The sequence below is a fragment of the Plasmodium chabaudi genome, assembly GCF_900002335.3.
Source record: "Plasmodium chabaudi chabaudi strain AS genome assembly, chromosome: 12".
Taxonomy (NCBI): Eukaryota; Apicomplexa; class Aconoidasida; order Haemosporida; family Plasmodiidae; genus Plasmodium; species Plasmodium chabaudi.
The window spans coordinates 1,005,142-1,025,499 of record NC_030112.2 but is presented as its reverse complement, the minus strand read 5'-3'; the positions used below and the strand labels follow the sequence as shown (position 1 = coordinate 1,025,499).

Sequence of the window (20,358 nt, the reverse complement as noted above, 5' to 3'; positions counted from 1 at the left end):
TCCTTTATTTTTGAAAAATTAATATTGTCAAATTAAATCACGTTTAACTAAAAAAACAGGAGAGCATTACAAATATCTGATGAAGTAACTTCGATTTTTCATTTTCTTTGTCAAAATTTGCATCCTTTTGTTTTTCAGAATTATTAAAGCTCATGTTACTTCCTTAGTATTCTTTATGTTGCTTCTACTTTGTTATTTTCATTTTTATTTCTATAGTTTGTAAATTTTCTCTATATCATATAATTTTTTTATTTTTTACCATACCCCAAAATGCTATATATTTTTTATATAACATTTTTTATATAACATTTTTTATATAACATTTTTTATAACATTTTTTTGTTGAAAATTATTTGAGTTGCTTACCAGTTTAGAGAGCTTAAATGACTGCAAAAAGAAAACGTAACCAATGATAAGTATTAATAAAATAGAGGGTAAAAAAAAAAAAAAAAAAAAAAATTCTTAATATTTTGCTCCGTATATATAATTTATAAAAAAAAAATATAATGTTCTCATATATTCTACTATTTTAATTATAAAGTTATTATTTCAATAGATTTTCATTTTTATATTTTTTTTCTATTAATTATATAATTTTAGAAAATGTGATTATAAATAAAATTTGTCATATAAAAGTATATTTATAACAATGGGTTATATAAAGTACCAGTGCATGTATTATAAATCTATACTGTATAATTTTTCTATTCTTTGACTTTGATCAATTTCAATAATTATATTTAAATTTATTTCTTTTGTTTTGTGACTATTTTATATTTTAAAATTTTTTTTTCATTTTGCTATTCATTCTGCTATTCATTTTGCTATTCACTCTGCCATCCATTCTGCCATTCATTCTGCTATTCACTCTGCTATTCATTTTATATTATGAAATATGCACGTGCATACGATGTCTAATTATGGTAGTGAAGAAAAAAAATATTTGAAAAAAAAATGAAAAAGAAAATAGTTACAGTTGTATATAATATTCATTGTGGGTTGAAAATAAATCGAAATTTTTAGAAATATGCCTGCATAATTTTTTTTATATTTTTATTTATTATTTAGAGGGACAGCTAATTAATACTGCCGCCATTTTATTTGTTTGTCATTTATTTGGTTGCAGCATTATTTGCAGCATTTTTCAGATTGTTTTGTTTTATTTATTGTGATTTTAAAAAAATTTTTTTGTTTTTGCAATTTTTTTTTAGATTGTTTTGTTTCATTTATTGCGATTTTCAACCTTGGCAGTGAAAATATGGCGAATGTTTTTCATACCCATATAACTGCACACATTGTACAAAATATTCATGTTATTTTATTTATTTTTTTTTTTAACTACGTCTTTTTTTTATTAACAATGTTTTAATTATATTTACATATTTTATCGTACGTCTTTATATTTATCTAATTACATATTCATTTTTTTTTTTCTACAAATGCTCTATCAATTTTGTATTTAGTGACCCGCATAAATAACAAGTGGTAATTTTTCTACACCTACAACTACAACCCAAGCCCACTTGACATATCATATATACACGTTATACAGATTTATACATGCCTGACCCTATTTCAATTCAATTTATTTCTTTATATCATTGTTCAATATGACTTACAATTAAAACAAATTATTTTTTTTTTAAATTTTAAATTGTAAATCGTACTTTATATTTTTTTTCCAAAATTTTAAAATGTTTATTTACACCAAAGATAATCTCAAAAAATGATCAAAAACATATTCAATGAATATTTAAAACATTATGACAAAAAAAACTTGGGATACGAAAGAGATGATACGAACACATCTTCCAAAGATCACTCCGTACGAATTTGCATCTGTTGTTTAGTTGCATAACTTGTTCGTCGCTTTTTGCCGATGCGTGTTTGCATTCGTTTTTTATGTTCACTATTTATGTTCACTATTTATCATTATTTTTTCCATTTTTTTAGAACGAGTACACATCCGATTGGAGGTGGTTTAGCATAAAATGCGAGCGACTTATTGAAAGCGAATTAAACAAAAAATATGAACAAAACAATGAAAAGAATGAATATAAAAATGCTATAGATGATATCGATAATATATCGACTTTCAGGTCGTTTTTTCCGAAGATCTTGTTAAATGCTTATAGCAGATATAGTGATCCCAAAAAGTTTTTCGACAACCTGATCATTCAGAAGTTCAACGCGGTCGTGGTAGGTTCCTCTTGCTCGTTCGTTTGTTTGCTCATTTTGCTTGTTCGTTTTGCTTGCTTATTCATTTGCTTGCTTTGTTACGTTGTTACTTTGTTGTTTTCCCGCCTTTTCACTCTCGACGTTTTCCACATTTTCGACCTTTCTACTTCGATTTGTTCCTTCAGTTTTTCTGCGACGCGAGTGGATTTTCGAGCCTGGCCGAGCAGCTGGAAAACAAGATAAACGGAGCGGAGCTTCTCGGGAATTGCTTAAACAAATTTTTTAATATATTAATAAAGATAATAGATAGCTGGGGAGGTGATATTATAAAATTTAGTGGAGATGCAGTTATGGTTATATGGCCCTTAAATGGAAAAAAGAAAATCAAAAGAAAAAAAAAAGAAATGCAATCACTTGGAAGGAGTGGTACACAAACGAGCATAAACAGTTTTGAAAAAAGGGGAAGTGTGCAAAGTGAAATAAATAATGGTGACAAAAATGAAGATGGAGACGAAAATGAAAATATGGATGAAGAAAAAAGAAATAAACTAAACCAAGCTAGAAGAGTATCCTTACTGGCTTTAGGATGCAGTGTGAATATTCATAAATTATTAAATAAATTTCCAACACCAATTGAGAATAGATATTTAAAAGTTCATATTGCTATTACATATGGGAAGGTAAACTTTCTACAAGTAGGAAATATATTAAACAAACGAGACTATATATTATCTGGAAAGCCTTTAGAAGAAATTGGAGCTGGTGAATCGTTAGCAAAAGATGGCGAAACAGTTATTTCCTATTCATTTTATAAAAATATAAAAGATAAAGTTGATATTAAAGAAACTTGTAAAAAGAGGTTTTATTTATTGGCAGGAGTAAATGATGAATTAGATATGGAAAAATTAAAAGAACATGATAATGAAAAAGATAATGATAAAAAAAATGAAACTGTTTGTAAAAATTTTGATCTTTTATTAAAAAGTTTTATACCAGATATTGTATATAGAAAATTATCTTTAGGATATAATATGTTTGTTAATGAAACAAGAAAAGTAACAATCATATTTGTATCAGTAAAAGATGTAGATACATCTACAATGACAGGTATATACTCTACTCATAGTATTATGAAGATAACACAAAAAGCTGTATTTACTATGGAAGGTACAATAAATAAATTTATTTTTGATGATAAAGGAATTTTAATATTAATTATGTTTGGATTACCACCATTATATCATTCAGATGATTCAATAAGAGCATTACTAACATGTTTTAGATTAATAGACGGTTTGAAATCGCTTAAATTAAATGGTAGTATTGGAGTTTCTACTGGTAAAATCTGGTGTGGTATGGTTGGAAATAAAATACGAAAAGAATATACAGCTCTTGGTGATTCAGTAAATATAGCTGCTCGATTATGTTGTAAGGCTGGTAATAAAGAAATATATGTTGATGAAAATACTTATAGCAATTGTAAACATTTTATTATTTTTCAAAGCTTAACTTCGATCAAAGTTAAAGGGAAAAATAAATCAATAAAAATTTATTCTCCTATTGGTACTATAAATAAAAGGGCAAACAATCTAGCCTATGATGATTTATTTATTTTAGATTATTTTACTGATAAAGAATTGTTAGATCATGATATTCTAGGTTCGTCAGGTAATTATAAGGAAATAAAACTTGATCAAGAAAAAATTTCTACAAAATCATCACCAAACCGTGAAGAAGTAACCGATTTCAACTTTTTAAATAAAAATTTTTTGTTAAAATATTATAAAAATAAGTTTAAAGATCAAATAAGTGATTTATTAAATAAAAAGGATTGTTTATATTATTTGAAATTATGTAAAGAGATGCAAAATAATGGTAATAAAAATAAAAATAAAATATATCATGAAAAGAAATGTACATGTAATAACACTTTGAACAGTAACTGTTTTAAGTGTAGTCAAATTTATAGTCTTTCACCATACCATTATGTAAAAAGAGAATTATGCACAGATTATAAAACATATACAGGCCCATTATTTATACATGAATATTATGATCCATTGTTTTTTGACTTTAGCGAAATATATAATATTGGTGGTGTATTATTTTTAGAGGGAAGTGAGCATTTAGGAATGTTTGAAATAATTAAATTAATTAAAAAAAGTTTAAATAATTTCAAAATTTTTAATATTAGTAATATGCCAAATTCATTATATATAAATATTACAAATCCATTATTACCATGGAAAATATTATGTAATGATATAACAAATATGTGGAGGTTATGTAATATGAGAAAGAAATATTTATATTTAAACAATGATGATAATTATAATATTTTAAAAGAAATTACTCACCCTTCTTATCATTGGTTTTTAAAATGTATGTCTAATGTTATTGATGATTTATATATTCCTGAAATACCATCACAAAAGGAAGCAAGAATAAAAAATATACTTGATAATCAAGGTATGGATAGTGATAGTCATTTTGAAGCATACGATGGTAGCCACTATGATGAAAACAGAAAAGATGGACGTGCATTTTGTAATAAGCTAGTTAAAAATATGAGAAGAGTTTTTTTTAATTCACCATTAGAAATTCGAGATGAAATTTATCACGAAAGCATATCAACTGATTTAACTAAAAATGAAAATGATGCAATAAATAAGAAAAAAAAAAAAAAGAAAGGAGCACAAAATGAAAATAGTGGTGATTCAATCGCAAATTCTTCAGAAGGAGAAAATGGAAATACGAAAAATGGAAATATGACAAGCATAAATAGTGATGTTATATTAAAGAATGATATGAAAGAAAATAGAATAAGTATAATAAACTGTATGATATATAATTTTAGTTTATATGAACATACATTTATAATTTTTAATTGTCGATCTGGGACTTCTTTAAATATAAGTATTGAAGAACATGCTTGGAGAATTTGCAAAAATATTTCTAAATTAGCAATCTATAAAAGAAAAAAAATAATAAAAAATTTTCATAAAAATTTAAAAAATTGGAGGAAGAATCATTGTAGAGTATGTAATTTTTGTAAAGGAGTTGGAGAGCAAGAATTTGTAAGCTATGATCAACTAGATAATAACAACACTGAAATGTCGAGTAACAGTACTTACTACTTTGGCCTTAACAATCGTCATGCTAATCCTTCAAAAGATAAATATAATCGAAGTAAATCGATAAATGAATTGGAAAAAGAAAAAAAGGTTATGACTTATTCAGAACGTTTAAAAAATACGATTATGCCTTCTAATTTATCAAAAGAACAAGATAAAAATATTTTTCAAATGTTTAAAGAACAAAAATTAGTAAATGAAAATAAAAAAACAACAAAATTTTATAAAACATTATATCCAAATATACAAGATAATATATTATTATATATTGCTCAACAAAAAGCAAAACAAGAAACAATTAAAAGAGAATATGATATTCAAACAAAAAAGCATACAGGACTAACTAAGTCGAATAGTGTAAGTTTTAATAATACCGAACAAGATGATGATATATTTTATTTATATAAACAAAGACGATCTAATTTATGTAACCCTATTTTTAAACCCAAAAATAAGCCATTAATATTTTTATTTGTAAATGGAGCACAAAATAATGATAATGTGAAAGAGTTAAAGAAGATGAAAAAATATGCAGAAGAATGTAATGGATATATAAAATTAGAAAACTTTAATAAGAGCGATTTATATAATTTTGTTAGTCTATGTTTAAATATTAGTGTTGATAAAATAAGCGAAGAATTAATAAATTATTTAAATAAGACTTGTTTTGGATTCCCAAAATTTGTTCAATATACTTTATTTTATTTATTAAAAAATAAATTTATAAAACTTTATAAATATGCTATTCCAAATGTTCGTGAACAAACAAATGAAAAATTGGACGAAACGATAAAACGATCTAAAAGCATTTATGACTATACAAATACTGAGAAAAAAAAATTATATTCAAAAAAAAACACCGTTTCTAATGATGCTATTTCTTCGTTTAAACAAAAGTTGACTAAAAATCGTAAAGGATCTCAAAATCGTGTTTCTTATGACTATGTTAATAAAACTAGCCAAAATATTATAAGAGAACAAAATGAGTTCCTCAATTTTACAGTTTATAGAGAAGCAAGTAATACTCTAATAAATTCAGACCTTTCAAATTATGATCAAGAGGCGGAAAAAAATAAAGATGATAAATCCGAATTTATCTACAAATATGAAATGGAAGTTGTTAAGAATTTGGATGATGCTACATTAGTACCTCGTCTGGTAAGTATTCTTTGTTTTGTTCAATTTGGGGATGTTCCTAAATTGTCTATTCATATAGATTGTTTACAATTTTTGCATATATTTTTATATACATACATACATGCCAATTTTTCTTTCCATTTTTAGATTGCCTACTGCATGTTCATCATTGACAGCTTAGGCGAAGAAGATCAACTACTAGCAAAACTTTGCTCATTCTTTAAAGACAAATTCAATATACAAAAAATGGAGTGCGTATATCCAAAACCCCTCTCTAGATCTGAACTTAAAAAAATTGTTGTAAATTTAGTAAAGAAGAATGTGTTTGAAGTTTGTGAAGACAATAATAAGAAATCTAATACAACGCCAAAAAAAAATGATGTCAACTCTATACACAATATTAATTTTATATATAGAAATGTGTATAATAAAATGGATACTATTTCTGCGAGTAGAAAACATATCCATTTAATTTTTAGCACCAAATCGGATATACCAGAGGAAAATATTTTTTTCCGTATAACAAATTATTCCCTAAAAAAGGTTAGGAGATAAAATAAATACATCATATAAATTATTCATTCGAATTAAATATATCATCTACACAAGTTTAGATATGCACACTATTGTGATATAACTCAATAAAATAACTTCCATTAATTGTATCCACCTTTTTCTATAAATCCAATGACATTCATTTTTCTTTTTACAACGTTTTTTAATTTTTATAGGTTTTAAGCGAATTAATGGAAAATGAAGAAAAAAAATATGTCCAAAATATTTACAAAAAACATATAGAAGATTAAAAAAATGTTTGCACACACTTATGTGATTCCTTATTATATGATTTGAGATATTTGTGTGTCTGATAATTTGTATTATTTGTATTCATCTTGATTACACAGATATATTAATTTTTATAGTATATGTGTGCATACTTTTGTTTTTTCCTTTATTTGTATTGCATATTTTTTTATTATATTTTTCTTTTTCGGCTTTGTATTAAATTTTCCTAAATTTTATATTCCAATTTATACGAATGCGTCAATTTTCACGTGTACGTAAACACATAGATTTTGTAACTTTTTTGAATTTAAAAAAATAGCTAAAAAAGTAAAATTAAAACTTTATATTTTATAGTAGACCAATTTTTGCATGAACAGTTCATACAAAATAAGAAAATTTTAAGGAAATTATTAAAAGAATGTTAAAAAAAACAAAAATGTTATTAACAAGTTAGGTAATTTTATTTCATTAAAAAAAAATTGACAAGCTTCAATTAAATATGGATGAAATACAAGAGGGTCATTTTTCTGATATTCCTATATTTTCGGAATCCAATAATATCAATTCGGATATTTATAATGCAATTTTAAAAGCAGACAATGGTAAGCTTGCCCATTTTTTGTTATCATTTTGTATTAGCATTATTATCGTTGCTTACTTTCTTATTGTTGTTGTCTTTTTTAATATTTGCAACTTTTTAAACAAAATTAAAATTAGGAGTTTCAAAAAAAGGCTCGGCTTTAAGTGAAGTGCCAAATGATGAGCAGGCCGAAAGTTCTCAATATTTCTACACCATTGAAAAGAGGGAAAATGATGAAGAAAATAAAATTATTGAAAATGTGGAACTCGACAATAACGAAGAAGAAATAGATTTTGAACAACTACAAACAAAATATCAAAGCAATTACAAAATATTAGATGACGAAAAATATAATGTAGACATAAAAAAAGAATTGTGTGGGGGTGAAAAAATTAATCAAGATATTAAACCCAGTTATCAGACTAATTCCCATTATGAAAAAATGAGAACGGAAAAAGGAATATATAATAATAATAATAAAAATAATAATAATAAAAATAATAAAAATACAAAATGGTCAATTTTAAAAAATAAATCATCAACAGATTTTAAAAACGATTCCACGAATATATTTCAAGACACATTAATTAAAGTAACAAAAATACATTTACTTATTAACACTATTTTTTTTTTTTTATCAATTTCTTTTTTCATTCCTTTTTATAGGATATGCTAGTAGATATACATAGAAATACAGTGGAGCATAAAAAAACAAATTTCTTATGTTTAGAAGAGATTTTGAAAAAAATAACATTAATTTTGAAAAAACAAAACGAAATAAATAATTTCTGTATTTCGAATAAATCGGACAGACAACTATTGCTTCAAAATATGCGCGAAGTAATAAAAAAAAAATATATTAATAAAATGGTGGCACCAATATATATGACATGTTCATGTAAAAATGTGCATAAACACAAAATTGGCTTGTCACTAATTTTATAGATAAAAAAAAAAATTTCAGACAAAGGATATAATTCGCTAGCTAACAAAGATTTGGGTATATATTATATAAAGAATATGAAGGAAAGTGAACCAAAAGTTATAAATAATTTATACAAAAATAAATACCTAGAATTAGACTATAAAAATGATAAATATATAAACCAGAATAATAAAAAAATAAAAGAAAAAAATAACGATATTTATTTATTTTTAATATATTTAAATCAGCTAGAAAAAAGTTCATGGAAATTTATTAATTTTTGTAGAAATGTTTCTTTTCAAAAATCGAATGATCCAAACAACATTGGGAATTTACAAGAGAAAAATGTAAAGGAAGATTATGACAATAATTAATGGGCATATATACTAATAAACAAAGTACATATATATAAACAATTTTAATAATGTGTGTTTATTTTTTTATTTTGCAGATACGTTCCTTTCTTTGTGATCCCAAATCAATGAAACTAATTAGAGGTCTCGAAAAAGTTGTAACAAAAATAAAAAGAAATTGCTCTTAGCTTGCATAAGGCCATAACAGTAAAAGCGAAATTGGTCAGAACAAGGATATGCCAAAGGTATATATACTATGAAAAAGTAAAACCATTTTAAAAAATATAATAAAAATAATAATGACAAAAGAGTGATAATAGAAATTTCACTAACCTATTTTATAACACTACAACGGTCAGACAAAAAAGGAAAATATATTAAATAATATTTATGGTATAGCATTGTCGAGTAATATATTATATATATTTTTTTTTTTATTCTTTTATTTTGTTGTATTAAAAATTGTGCATTCTCAATTCCTTTTTATTGTGAAACAAAATGGAATGTACCCTTAAAATATAAAAAAAAAATATTTTTCAACTTTTCCATATTTATACATAAAAAAATGGATATAATCTTTTGTATACCATTTTGCTGGTCGTACCGTTATTTTTACATACACAAAAATTATATATATATATTTATATATTTTTTATGCGTACGGTTAAATATGCAGATATACAAAATATATAAAAATAAATTGTTATACAATATTAGCATTACAAAAAGGGCTTATTTTCCAATTTAAATTAAAAAATAATATTTTTTTTAAAAGAAATTTCGATAAAGAAAAATATATTTGTTCCTTCATAATGAAATATATTGAAGTTTTCCTGTGTCATTGCTACTACTATAATTAATATATAGGAATATAATAAGGGAGGATAACGAAAAAATGAAAAGCAAATAAAAAACAAATGAAAAAAACAAAAGAATGAATAAAATGTATTTTTATTGAAACAAACAATATAAAAAGTACAATTGTTTTTTGTAATATTTTATATGATAGATTTATGAATTATATATATCTTTTTAAAATCTTAATTATGTATTTAGCATGCACACACATTTTTTTTTTCGTTTTTTCTTTTGAAATGTATTATTTATAGATTTTATGTGATAGTAATACTATTATATATATATGTGTTAAATTGCAATGCATTGATATATGTATATGCGAATATATGATGTGGCATTATTATGCATTACAAGCATATTTATAATTATCTTCATATTCATTTGTCATGTTTATAAGGAGAAAAATTGCATCATATATATAACATTTTTCTTACCTCTCCCGAAAATGTACATTTCCAATTATACGTATCGCGCATGGTATATTATATCATACATTCGTTGAGTATGTATAGCAGTACGTTAATATAGCTATATAATAAGTTCCTATTTTGTATATTATACATGCTTCCTTATATTTATACATATATATATATGCATTAAAATGCATTAGCTTTTTCTATGCGTTATATTTGCCCCACTATTTATATCGTACACCTGTCATATATATATATATACAATTTTAACTTGCGCATTTTTTTATTTTTTTATTTTTCTTACCCAAAATATGAGTAGATAAGCTTTGTACATAATATATAAATTTTTTGAAGTATTTAAAATTTATATGTTTATCAAATATTTTACGATCCAATGTTTTTTAATCTTATAAATAAATTTCAATCGATTTTCTCAAATTAAGTGTCTATACATTTAATTCTTATTGATACGTCTTTTTTTTTTTATACCATAAAGTTTGCTCATTTGCAATCATGTAAAAATAAAAAATAATTTAACAATTATAAAATAATTAAATGATAAAGACAATAATTAAATATATCCATATATGCGTACGAATTAAAAAAAACGAATAAAAATAAAATAATGGAACCTTTACCTGACCCAAAAAATGACAGACAAATAAAAGACGTCGTGCCTCCCCCATCAAAGGTAAGTCATAGAATGTGTTTCTTCGCGTAGTGCATTGTATTTGTCTTTATATGCGTTAGTCGGTTCGTCTTCTGCGCTAGTTTTATCATCATCCGATGTCGCATTCCCATACACATTACGCTTCCCCCTTTTTAACGCCACGTTTATAGCCACTGAGCACGGAGCTTCTCTACCCAAACGGGACAGAAGAACCACCAGATTATAAAATATTGATGGAGCATTTAAGAAAAGAAGGGAGAGTAAAAAAAGAAGATTGCATAGATATAATAAAAAAAGTTATAGATATAGTTAGTAATGAACCAAATTTGTTAAGACTACAAGATCCAATTACAATTGTTGGAGATATTCATGGACAATATTATGATTTATTAAAATTGTTAGAAGTAGGAGGGAATCCAGATAATACACAATTTTTATTTTTAGGTGATTATGTGGATAGAGGTTCATTTAGTATTGAAGTTTTGTTATTATTATATGCATTGAAAATAAATTTTCCTGATAAGATTTGGTTAATTAGAGGGAATCATGAATGTAGACAAATGACAACATTTTTTAATTTTCGAGATGAATGTGAATATAAATATGATATAGTAGTCTATTATGCATTTATGGAATCATTTGATACGTTGCCATTATCTGCAGTAATAAATGGAAAATTTTTAGGGGTTCATGGAGGATTATCACCTGAACTTATACTTCTAAATCAAATTTGTTCCTTCACTAGATTTCAAGAACCTCCACGATCTGGAATATTTTGTGATATATTATGGGCTGATCCAATTGATGAAGATAAAGAAGAACATACAATACAACAAGAATCCTACTTTCCTAATGATATAAGAGGTTGTAGTTATTTCTTTGGATATAGTGCTGCAACATCTTTTTTAGAAAAAAACGGATTATTATCAATTATAAGAGCTCATGAAGCACAATTAGAAGGTTATAAAATGCATCAAACGAATTTAAAAACAGGATTTCCAATTGTTATAACAATTTTCTCTGCTCCAAATTATTGTGATGTATATAATAATAAAGGTGCAGTATTAAAATTTGATAGTAATACTTTAAATATACAACAATTTAGTTTTTCACCACATCCATATCACTTACCCAATTTTATGAATCTCTTTACATGGTCTATACCATTTGTTAGTGAAAAGGTAACAGAAATGATATATTCAATTTTAAATTCGAGTATCAATAATTCAAGTGATGATATGAGTGATGTTGTTTTACCTCCTGAAATTTTACAAATATTAAATTATATAGAAGATAATAATAAAAAGATAAATGCAAATGGGCAAGATAAAGATATAGATATGCATGAAGGCTTACTACAAGATGATTCGTTCAATAGCACTAACGATAATATGGCAAGCTCTATTGGACAAGATGATATAGATAGTCAAAGCTTTAAAACAATTGAAGAAATACAAGCTTCGAAAGATAAAGCAGATGCTTTAAGGAAAAAAGTACAATCAATAGGAAGATTAATGAGAGTTTTTAGAACCCTTAGAAAAGAAAATGAATTAATCGTTCAGCTTAAAGGTTGTAGTCCTGGTTATAAAATTCCAGTTGGTTTATTACTAAGTGGAAAGGAAGGATTAGAAAATGAACTTGAAAAATTTACAAAAGCAAAAGAAATTGATAGTATAAATGAAAAGAGACCATCAAATGAATAATAAATTTCTTAGAAATATATGTACATATCCATATGTGTGTGTATGTACACTATTACCTGAACAAATATACAGCTAGCTATTTTTAAAAATAAATTGGCTAGTCTGCATATAGTTATTAGATATACGTGATTTGTTTATAAATAAAGGACAAAATTAAATAAAAAAAAAAAATAAATGAGGGAAATGAAGGCAATATCCCTTTCATAAACTTTGTGTAGATTATTCTAGTGCATAATAAAATCTACATATTCACTCTATGCATATAAAAAATTTCATTTTTGCACGTTCATATTATCCTTATGTTTTTATTGCATAGACGTGAATATATTTATTTCGCTTATTTTATGTTTTTTTATTTTTATTTATCATTTTTTTTTTTAGTTTTATTTTTTATACAAATTAGAGAAATATTTATTTTAATTTTTCTAAGTTAAACAATTTACATATTATTAAAAAGGAATAATTTTTGCTAACTGATGAAATTAGTATAGGGAACAACCAGTATAACCAATTTGAGTTATAACCGGTTTTCTCTCTATTATTATTATTACCATTGCATGATAAGTAAAAAAGACATAAAATGTAAATCACCAAATGGTACTATATGTAGGTTTATATATTGTAGGCATATATAAATGAATTGTAGTTCTGAATGATCATTGGTTCGTCTAATCGGGCATCCCTCTCCTTGTTGGTGTCTTAAAAAAGGGAATAATAAAAGCATGTTTAAAAATGTAATACCATTTCAGAATAATGCACATGCGTGTTGACAAAAATTGGCATATAATTGACTTACTTGCTATTTGAACTGGGTTTTTTTCCATATACATTTTCCCATCGATATTATAAACACATTTTCGATAATCGTAAAAATAAAAATAATTTTGAATATTATTTGTACTTTTTGTATTTAAGTAATAGTCTTTCTTTTTTTGACATATATCCAAGGACAAATCTTGATTTAGTAAATCATCTTTAATATTATTTATATTTTTTATTTTTTGAAATTTTTTTTTTTCATTTATTATGTCTTCATAATATTGTGAGTTCTCATCTTTTTTCAGTGTAAAAATTTTTTCTATAATTGGGAATTCCGATTTTTTATTCATCACCATTTTGGGTTGTTTATATGTAAAGTCAAATTATTGAGATGTTTGAAATTTTTATATGCAAATCCAAATCAGATATACACTTGTAACTATTATATAAATGCGATGGACATGCTGTTATGCATTCTTAGTGGGCGCACATAATAGAGAGAGAATATAAAGTTTATTATTTTGTATAGACGTAATATTTGCATATGTTTTCTACGTTTTGTGTATTTTTATTTTTAGTCACACTTTGCTGTATATGTCCTTTACTTCCTACTGTTCAGAATAAAAAATTGGGAAAACGAATTTGGGGCGCCAAAATTGGGCAAAATGAAAAAAGTGGAAAAAATGAAAAACGTGGAAAAAACGAAACAACAAGCTGATTAACCAGTTGGCAACAAATTAAAATTGGTGAAATACTTAATTTTAATAAAATTTATTTTCTGTTCTGTTCTTTTTTTACTGCGCATATAGCTGGAAGCAGTACTGCAATTTCTCCACCCGTTCTTGCATATGTTAAATTTATTTCGTAAATTTTTTCATGTATTTTTTTTATTTTTTTTTTATTTTTTTGGATTTTTTTTTATTTTTGCATTTTTATTTTCATACATTATTACATGAAAAACAAATGCTTCCTAACGAGCGAACGAAGTCAAACTTATTGGACTCCCATTTCTCAAAAATAAGCATTATGTAGTATGAGTAATATATACCATTTTTACTAAATCGAAGGAAAATAAAAAAAAGAAATGACCAGACTTAAATGATAATTATAGCTTTCGAAGTGTTTAATTTATTTGTCCCATCAAGTAACAAAATAATCAAGGCTAAATATTTTCATTAGTCAGATATAAATCATATCCATGTTTATATACATCCAGTTATTTAAGAAGTTTAACAAAAAAATATATAATGTTAATTAGCTAGCTAAAAAAAAATGGGGAAAAAAAAAAAATATGTATATTTGGAATTTTCCATAAATACAATAACATTAGGAAAAGTTTATTTTGAATTATATAATGATGAAGAGATAGAGAAATCAACTGATAACTTTTTAAGTCTTTGTAAAGGAAATAAATATCATAGTATTTATTCAAATGAAATGTTAACTTATAAAAATTGTAAAATTGAAAAAATAAAAAAAAATAAATCAATAAAATGTGGGTATTTAAGGAATAAAGTTCGTTCAGGAAATAGCAGTAACAATTTTGAAGGTAGTGGCAAAACCTTTTCAACAAATGGAAATAAATATGAAAAGGTTGAATGTATATATGGAGAGACATATAATAAAGAATATTCCCAAAGAAAACATTTAAATGCAGGTTTGTTAACAGTTGTTGAAGTAGGAAAAAAAAAATATTCTTCAATCTTTAAAATTACACTAAATAGAGTAAAAAAATATGATAATAAAAATATTATTATTGGACGGGTAATTAAAAATATGCACATTATAAGAGCCATTGAATTATTGCCTGTTAATAATATTTATCAACCAAAGGTTAATATCTATATATCCGATTGTAACGAAATCGATGAGTCCTTTTTTAAAGGTGAAAAAATATCGAATAGGCAATCATATATTAATAGTTTATTTGAAAACTTTGATGAAACGAATCAAAACGAAGACGAAACGGATGATGAATATAATGTAGAAAATGATAACTCCATATATGACCCACTAAATATTAAAGAAAGAAATAATAAAATAAAAAACAGCAAAAATAAAGTTACAGAAAAACAAAAAGGTATTGAATTGTTGAACAAGATACTTGAAACTATTGAGTTTGCTTCGAAAAATCAAGAAAAAGAATCACCACAAGCAAGTGCTAAAATAAAGGACAATGAAGAAAGCCAAGACGAAGATCAAGCATATCATAAAACAGATAGCAATCGAAAAAGTAAGCAAGCCTTTGACGAAATTGAAGATAAACAAGTGCCTTCGGAATATTCTGTAAACTTATTTGAAAAAGGTATAAACAAAGAAATGACAGAAAGAGAAAGGAGATTGCTAGAAATACAACTAAAAATAAATCAATCAAAAAGTTTAAATGAAATGGAAAATATAAAAGAAAGAATGGGACACTCTTTTAGTGGCCAACGTAATAAATATATAGAATATATGAACTACACATTTGAAAAAAATAAAAGCATAGCAAATGCTGTTCCAAAGGGAAACACAAAACAAACGGAAGGGGAAAACCTCGATCCAGATAATAAACCAACCGAACCAGAAGATGAACAAAACGAGCAAGTTGAAGAAAAAAATTATGTTTATAATACAAGTGCTATAAAAGCATACAATTCGATAAGTAAAAAGAAAAAAAATAAAATGGAATCATACGAACTTGATAATGATATAAATTTATATAAAAAAATAAAATTTAATTTCTCGATAAATAGAAAAATATATGATGAAAAAAAAGAAATATATGGTAAAAATTTTTATGGAAATAATTTATTAATTCAAGACAATACACCATGTACTGATAAAGATAAAAATAGAGTTATAGAATTTTGTAAAAAACAAGAAGATTTAAGAAGTAAGCTTAGTAGAAAAAGAACAAATGATGGTGAACTTTTCAAAAATTATATTAACAGACGAAATAAAATGTACAATAAAAAGTTGGATCGTTATTTTAATGAGCATACAGCAGAAATAAGACGAAATTTGGAAAAGCAGCACTAAATAATTTTTCCATATTCTTATTTATTTTTTCTGTGTGCAAATCCTCATATATTGTTTTGTTTACTTTTTTTTGTAAAAATATTCATGTCATACTATTTTATAAAATTTTAATGTAGCATATTAGCTCATAAACCTGTTTGTACATGCCCATGCATATATAAATTCATATTTGTGTGTGCTTTCCTTTTTTTATACGAAAACAGTATGCAACTACCATTGTATCTTTCATTAAGAACAAACATAATTTTCTAAAAAAATTAATTAAAATATATACCTATCTGGTTGAACATGTTGATATTTAATTAAAAAAAATAATATTCCTTACGGAATAAAAGTATGTATGAAAATTTTTTATTCTACACACGCATGTCAAGAAATGCTGATTGCAAAAAAGCAAATCCTCATGCATATATATACATAGACAAGCAAATAATGGAGAATATTTAAGCATAAAATTAAGAATGTATTTTCAAAAAAAATGATATACTATGTATCAATTAAATTAAACAAATTAAAAAACAATGGTACTTAACTTAAATTTGAATATTTAGCTAGCCAAAAAAAAAAAAAAAAATGTAAAAATTCTGAATGTTCATATTTTTTTCGCACATTTTTTACAACATTACAATGTTGGCTTCATAGTTTTGCCTTGTTTTTTTTCTTTCTCAAAGTTAATATATTTGCAATTTCAAATGGGTTGTGAACTAGTGGAGAAACAATATTTCCAACTTTGTTGGTCATTTGTGGTGCTATTAATTTTTTAAATGTAGAAATATCATTAACCTCTTTATTTATATTTATATTTAATGTTTTTTCATATTCATTTTTTTCATATGGATATGGTATTTTATCGACATAATATACATCAAATTTTTTATCTTTTTTATTAAGAACATTAATAGTATGTAATGGCATATTTTTTTTTTTTTCAATAATTTCTTTTTCTTTTTTAATTATATTTTGTTCTCTTTCTATTAATGTATTATAATTACACCATTCATTTACATTTAATTGGTCTCCTGTTATTTTTTCGCTATCACTTAATTCAAATAATTCTTCATCTTCTCTATTATTAATCGTATCATTTATATTTATATAATCTTCATAAATATTATTTTCAAAATTATAAACAGTTAGTTTTTCTCCATATTGTTTCAAGACGTCTTCATCATTTATTTTATCGATATCTACAAGGTCATTTATTTTTTTGTCCTTCACCTTGTCCTTTGCCTTGTTTGTTTTTTCGTCAGTCTTTTCGCCAGCCATTTCGTCAGCCTTTTCGCCAGCCATTTCGTCAACCCTTTCGTCGTCGCCATTTTCGACCTCGTTCAATTCAAAATCGAGGTTGATAACATTATTCGTATTTAGCACCGAATTTTTTCGTAGCATATTTCCCAAATCGATATCTTCTTTTAATTGTAATTTAGCTTTTTCAACTTCCTTGGAACTCAACTTTGAGATTTGTGGAGTTTCAAGAAGGGAAACTTCATTTTGATCGGGTTGGCTATTTTGTTCGCTTTCATCATCAGACGAATTTAATAAAGAATCATTTTCGTCTTTCTTATTTTCTGCCTTTTCTAGTAGTTGTTTTCTTTTTTTATAAATTTGATCGTTTTTTTTTTTTTCTTCTGCATTTTTCATAAAAGAAAATCTTAATAAATTTCTTTTTTTCAATTCTTTTTTAACATTTTTTGCTTGTTCATTTTCGATGTCTACAACATTTTCTTCGTTGTTTTGATCACTTTCACTATCATTAGATATTGTATTATTTTCTATTTCCTGATGTTTTGAATTTATATCACCAAATGTATATTCTTCTCCTATACCTTGTTGAATAGCTGTTTTTTGGACGACTTTTTTAAGCATATTTTTTTCTTCTTTATCCATTTGAAATGATTTTAACATTTCTTTTTTTAATTCTTCATTTTTATATCTATTAAGAAGATTAAAAATTTTTCTTTTTTTTTTTACATTATTTATTAGATTTCTTTTTTTAGCATATTCATCTTCATAATTACTAATATTTATTGCTAATTCAGGATGTTCAGAATATAATTTATCCCACATTTTTTCATGTTCTTTTTTTTCTTTAATTCTTAAATATTTTCTATAAGACTTTGATTTAATATGTTTTCTTAATGCATGTTTTTTTCGTTCCATAGCTAATAAAGATTTTAATTGTGCTATTTTTTTAGCTTGTTCTCTTTTTTTTTCTTTTTCACTTTTTAATATATCATCAGAAACAATAAGCATTTTCGATTTTTCTAAATTTTTTTTCATTTCTTCTTCAAAATCAAACACGTTGAATTGTTTTGGGGTATTCATTTGGTTATCCTTAACTAAAACATTTTCACCATTATTTATTTCATTATCGAGTACCTTTTTATTATTTAGATTGTTATTCCTTTTAAGTAAATTTTTGTTGATATATTCCTCTGAAGTTATATTTTCATCTTTACTATGACCAAACATTATTCTCCATGAGTTTTGTAAAATATTATATGACTTATTTATTTTATTTAAATCTTCTACATTTTTTACATACGTCATTTGAGAGTTTATTTTTTGTTCCTCTAAAACAGACATGTGTCGATTTTTATTTTTTTTATCTGACTTTAATGAATATATATCCTTAACAATATGATTTTCCAAAATGTTATCATCTAACCCAATTAAATCTGTAATATCTAGTGACTCACCATTTCCATTTATTTTATATATATCATTATTTTGTGGGAGATAATTATATACACTATCGTCATCTCCATCTTCTCCTGATTCGTCACTCTCTACATTGTTCATATTTTTTTTGTTTTTTTTCCCTTCATTTTCATTATAATCCTTTAAAAAGTTTATAAATTTTGCTGATGAGTATTTACTTTCTTCATCATCGTGTTTTATTTTTTTTTTTTTTTTTTTTTCTTTATAGGTGAAATCTGAATTAGAATAACCCGATTGGGTGTCACTAAAATGTTGAGGATTATCAGTGGTACTATTTTCTTCCTCCGAAATATTTACTTCATTGTCCAATTTTTTTTGTTTTTTCTTTTTCTTTTTTATTTTTTTATCACCAATTTTATTTGCTTTATTTTTTTTCAAAATCTTGGAGTTTTTTTTTTTTTTTTTTTTTTTAATGGACAAAGGATCCATTTCTACATAGCTCGTCAGCTTATCTTCTCGTATATCTATGTCATTCATTTTTTACTTTTTTCATATCATCTGTAAAATATCGATAAAAAATCGAATCAAGCAAACTGATCGTACGACTAAGTTACTAACCAAACAGATTGTATATAATATTTACATCAGTACATACGCTAATAAATATTTCTTTATTTTAATTGGCTCGATAAATTGTTATTAATTTGGCAAAGTACAATTCTATAGAAAAAATTCTAATCATATCGCATGCTCTTCTGCAGCTTAATTTGCATGATCATCACATAAAAATTAAGGGAAAAAATTAATGGAAAAACAAATAAATGCAAAATAGGATGCTATCCCCAATCTTCAAAAGTTTTATATGCCGTGGCAGGCCTTCCCCCTTTATCTAAGGGAAAAATCGAGATAAAACAAAAATAGGGGAATAAAAATGTTAAAAAAGTAGAATATTTCAAGCTTTATACAAAATTACGTACAAAATTATGTACAAAATTATGTACAAAATTATTTGCATAGGCTAACAAAACTATGCTACTGATTTAATTTCCTCAATTCAAATTTTATAATAAAAAAAATAGTTGCTATCCCAATTTGTCAAAACTTCATATTTTTTTTTTCATAATTAACTACATTTCTATAATAATATTTTGTATCATAAGTTTTAATTACATGCCATTTG

The 20,358-nt window shown here is 24.7% G+C and overlaps 6 protein-coding genes across 6 annotated transcripts; 4 read left to right on the top strand and 2 right to left on the bottom strand.

Moving 5' to 3' along the window:
- Positions 1 to 1,726: 1,726 nt before the first annotated feature.
- PCHAS_1228300 (adenylyl cyclase beta, putative) lies at positions 1,727 to 7,255 on the top strand (the record flags this gene model as incomplete). The annotated part of the gene is made up of 5 exons (XM_016798934.1): positions 1,727 to 1,825; positions 1,954 to 2,199; positions 2,364 to 6,470; positions 6,597 to 6,992; positions 7,181 to 7,255. The coding sequence occupies 5 exons, from the start codon at positions 1,727 to 1,729 to the stop codon at positions 7,253 to 7,255; spliced, it is 4,923 nt and encodes a 1,640-aa protein (XP_016654288.1).
- A 479-nt stretch (positions 7,256 to 7,734) lies between these two features.
- On the top strand, positions 7,735 to 9,281 carry PCHAS_1228200 (conserved Plasmodium protein, unknown function; the record flags this gene model as incomplete). Its single annotated transcript, XM_016798932.1, has 5 exons — positions 7,735 to 7,837; positions 7,953 to 8,407; positions 8,482 to 8,655; positions 8,761 to 9,087; positions 9,192 to 9,281. 5 exons carry the CDS (start codon positions 7,735 to 7,737, stop codon positions 9,279 to 9,281), a joined length of 1,149 nt encoding a protein of 382 aa, XP_016654287.1.
- Positions 9,282 to 10,989: 1,708 nt separating this feature from the next.
- PCHAS_1228000 (serine/threonine protein phosphatase 2B catalytic subunit A, putative) lies at positions 10,990 to 12,737 on the top strand (the record flags this gene model as incomplete). Its single annotated transcript, XM_739968.1, has 2 exons — positions 10,990 to 11,055; positions 11,205 to 12,737. 2 exons carry the CDS (start codon positions 10,990 to 10,992, stop codon positions 12,735 to 12,737), a joined length of 1,599 nt encoding a protein of 532 aa, XP_745061.1.
- Positions 12,738 to 13,349: 612 nt separating this feature from the next.
- On the bottom strand, positions 13,350 to 13,852 carry PCHAS_1227900 (conserved Plasmodium protein, unknown function; the record flags this gene model as incomplete). Its single annotated transcript, XM_016798931.1, has 2 exons — positions 13,350 to 13,435; positions 13,534 to 13,852. 2 exons carry the CDS (start codon positions 13,850 to 13,852, stop codon positions 13,350 to 13,352), a joined length of 405 nt encoding a protein of 134 aa, XP_016654286.1.
- Positions 13,853 to 14,768: 916 nt separating this feature from the next.
- Positions 14,769 to 16,517, top strand: PCHAS_1227800 (peptidyl-prolyl cis-trans isomerase, putative; the record flags this gene model as incomplete). The annotated part of the gene is made up of 1 exon (XM_734283.2): positions 14,769 to 16,517. The coding sequence occupies one exon, from the start codon at positions 14,769 to 14,771 to the stop codon at positions 16,515 to 16,517; it is 1,749 nt and encodes a 582-aa protein (XP_739376.2).
- A 636-nt stretch (positions 16,518 to 17,153) lies between these two features.
- On the bottom strand, positions 17,154 to 19,715 carry PCHAS_1227700 (U3 small nucleolar RNA-associated protein 14, putative; the record flags this gene model as incomplete). The annotated part of the gene is made up of 1 exon (XM_729256.2): positions 17,154 to 19,715. One exon carries the CDS (start codon positions 19,713 to 19,715, stop codon positions 17,154 to 17,156), a length of 2,562 nt encoding a protein of 853 aa, XP_734349.2.
- Between the last annotated feature and the right edge of the window lie 643 nt (positions 19,716 to 20,358).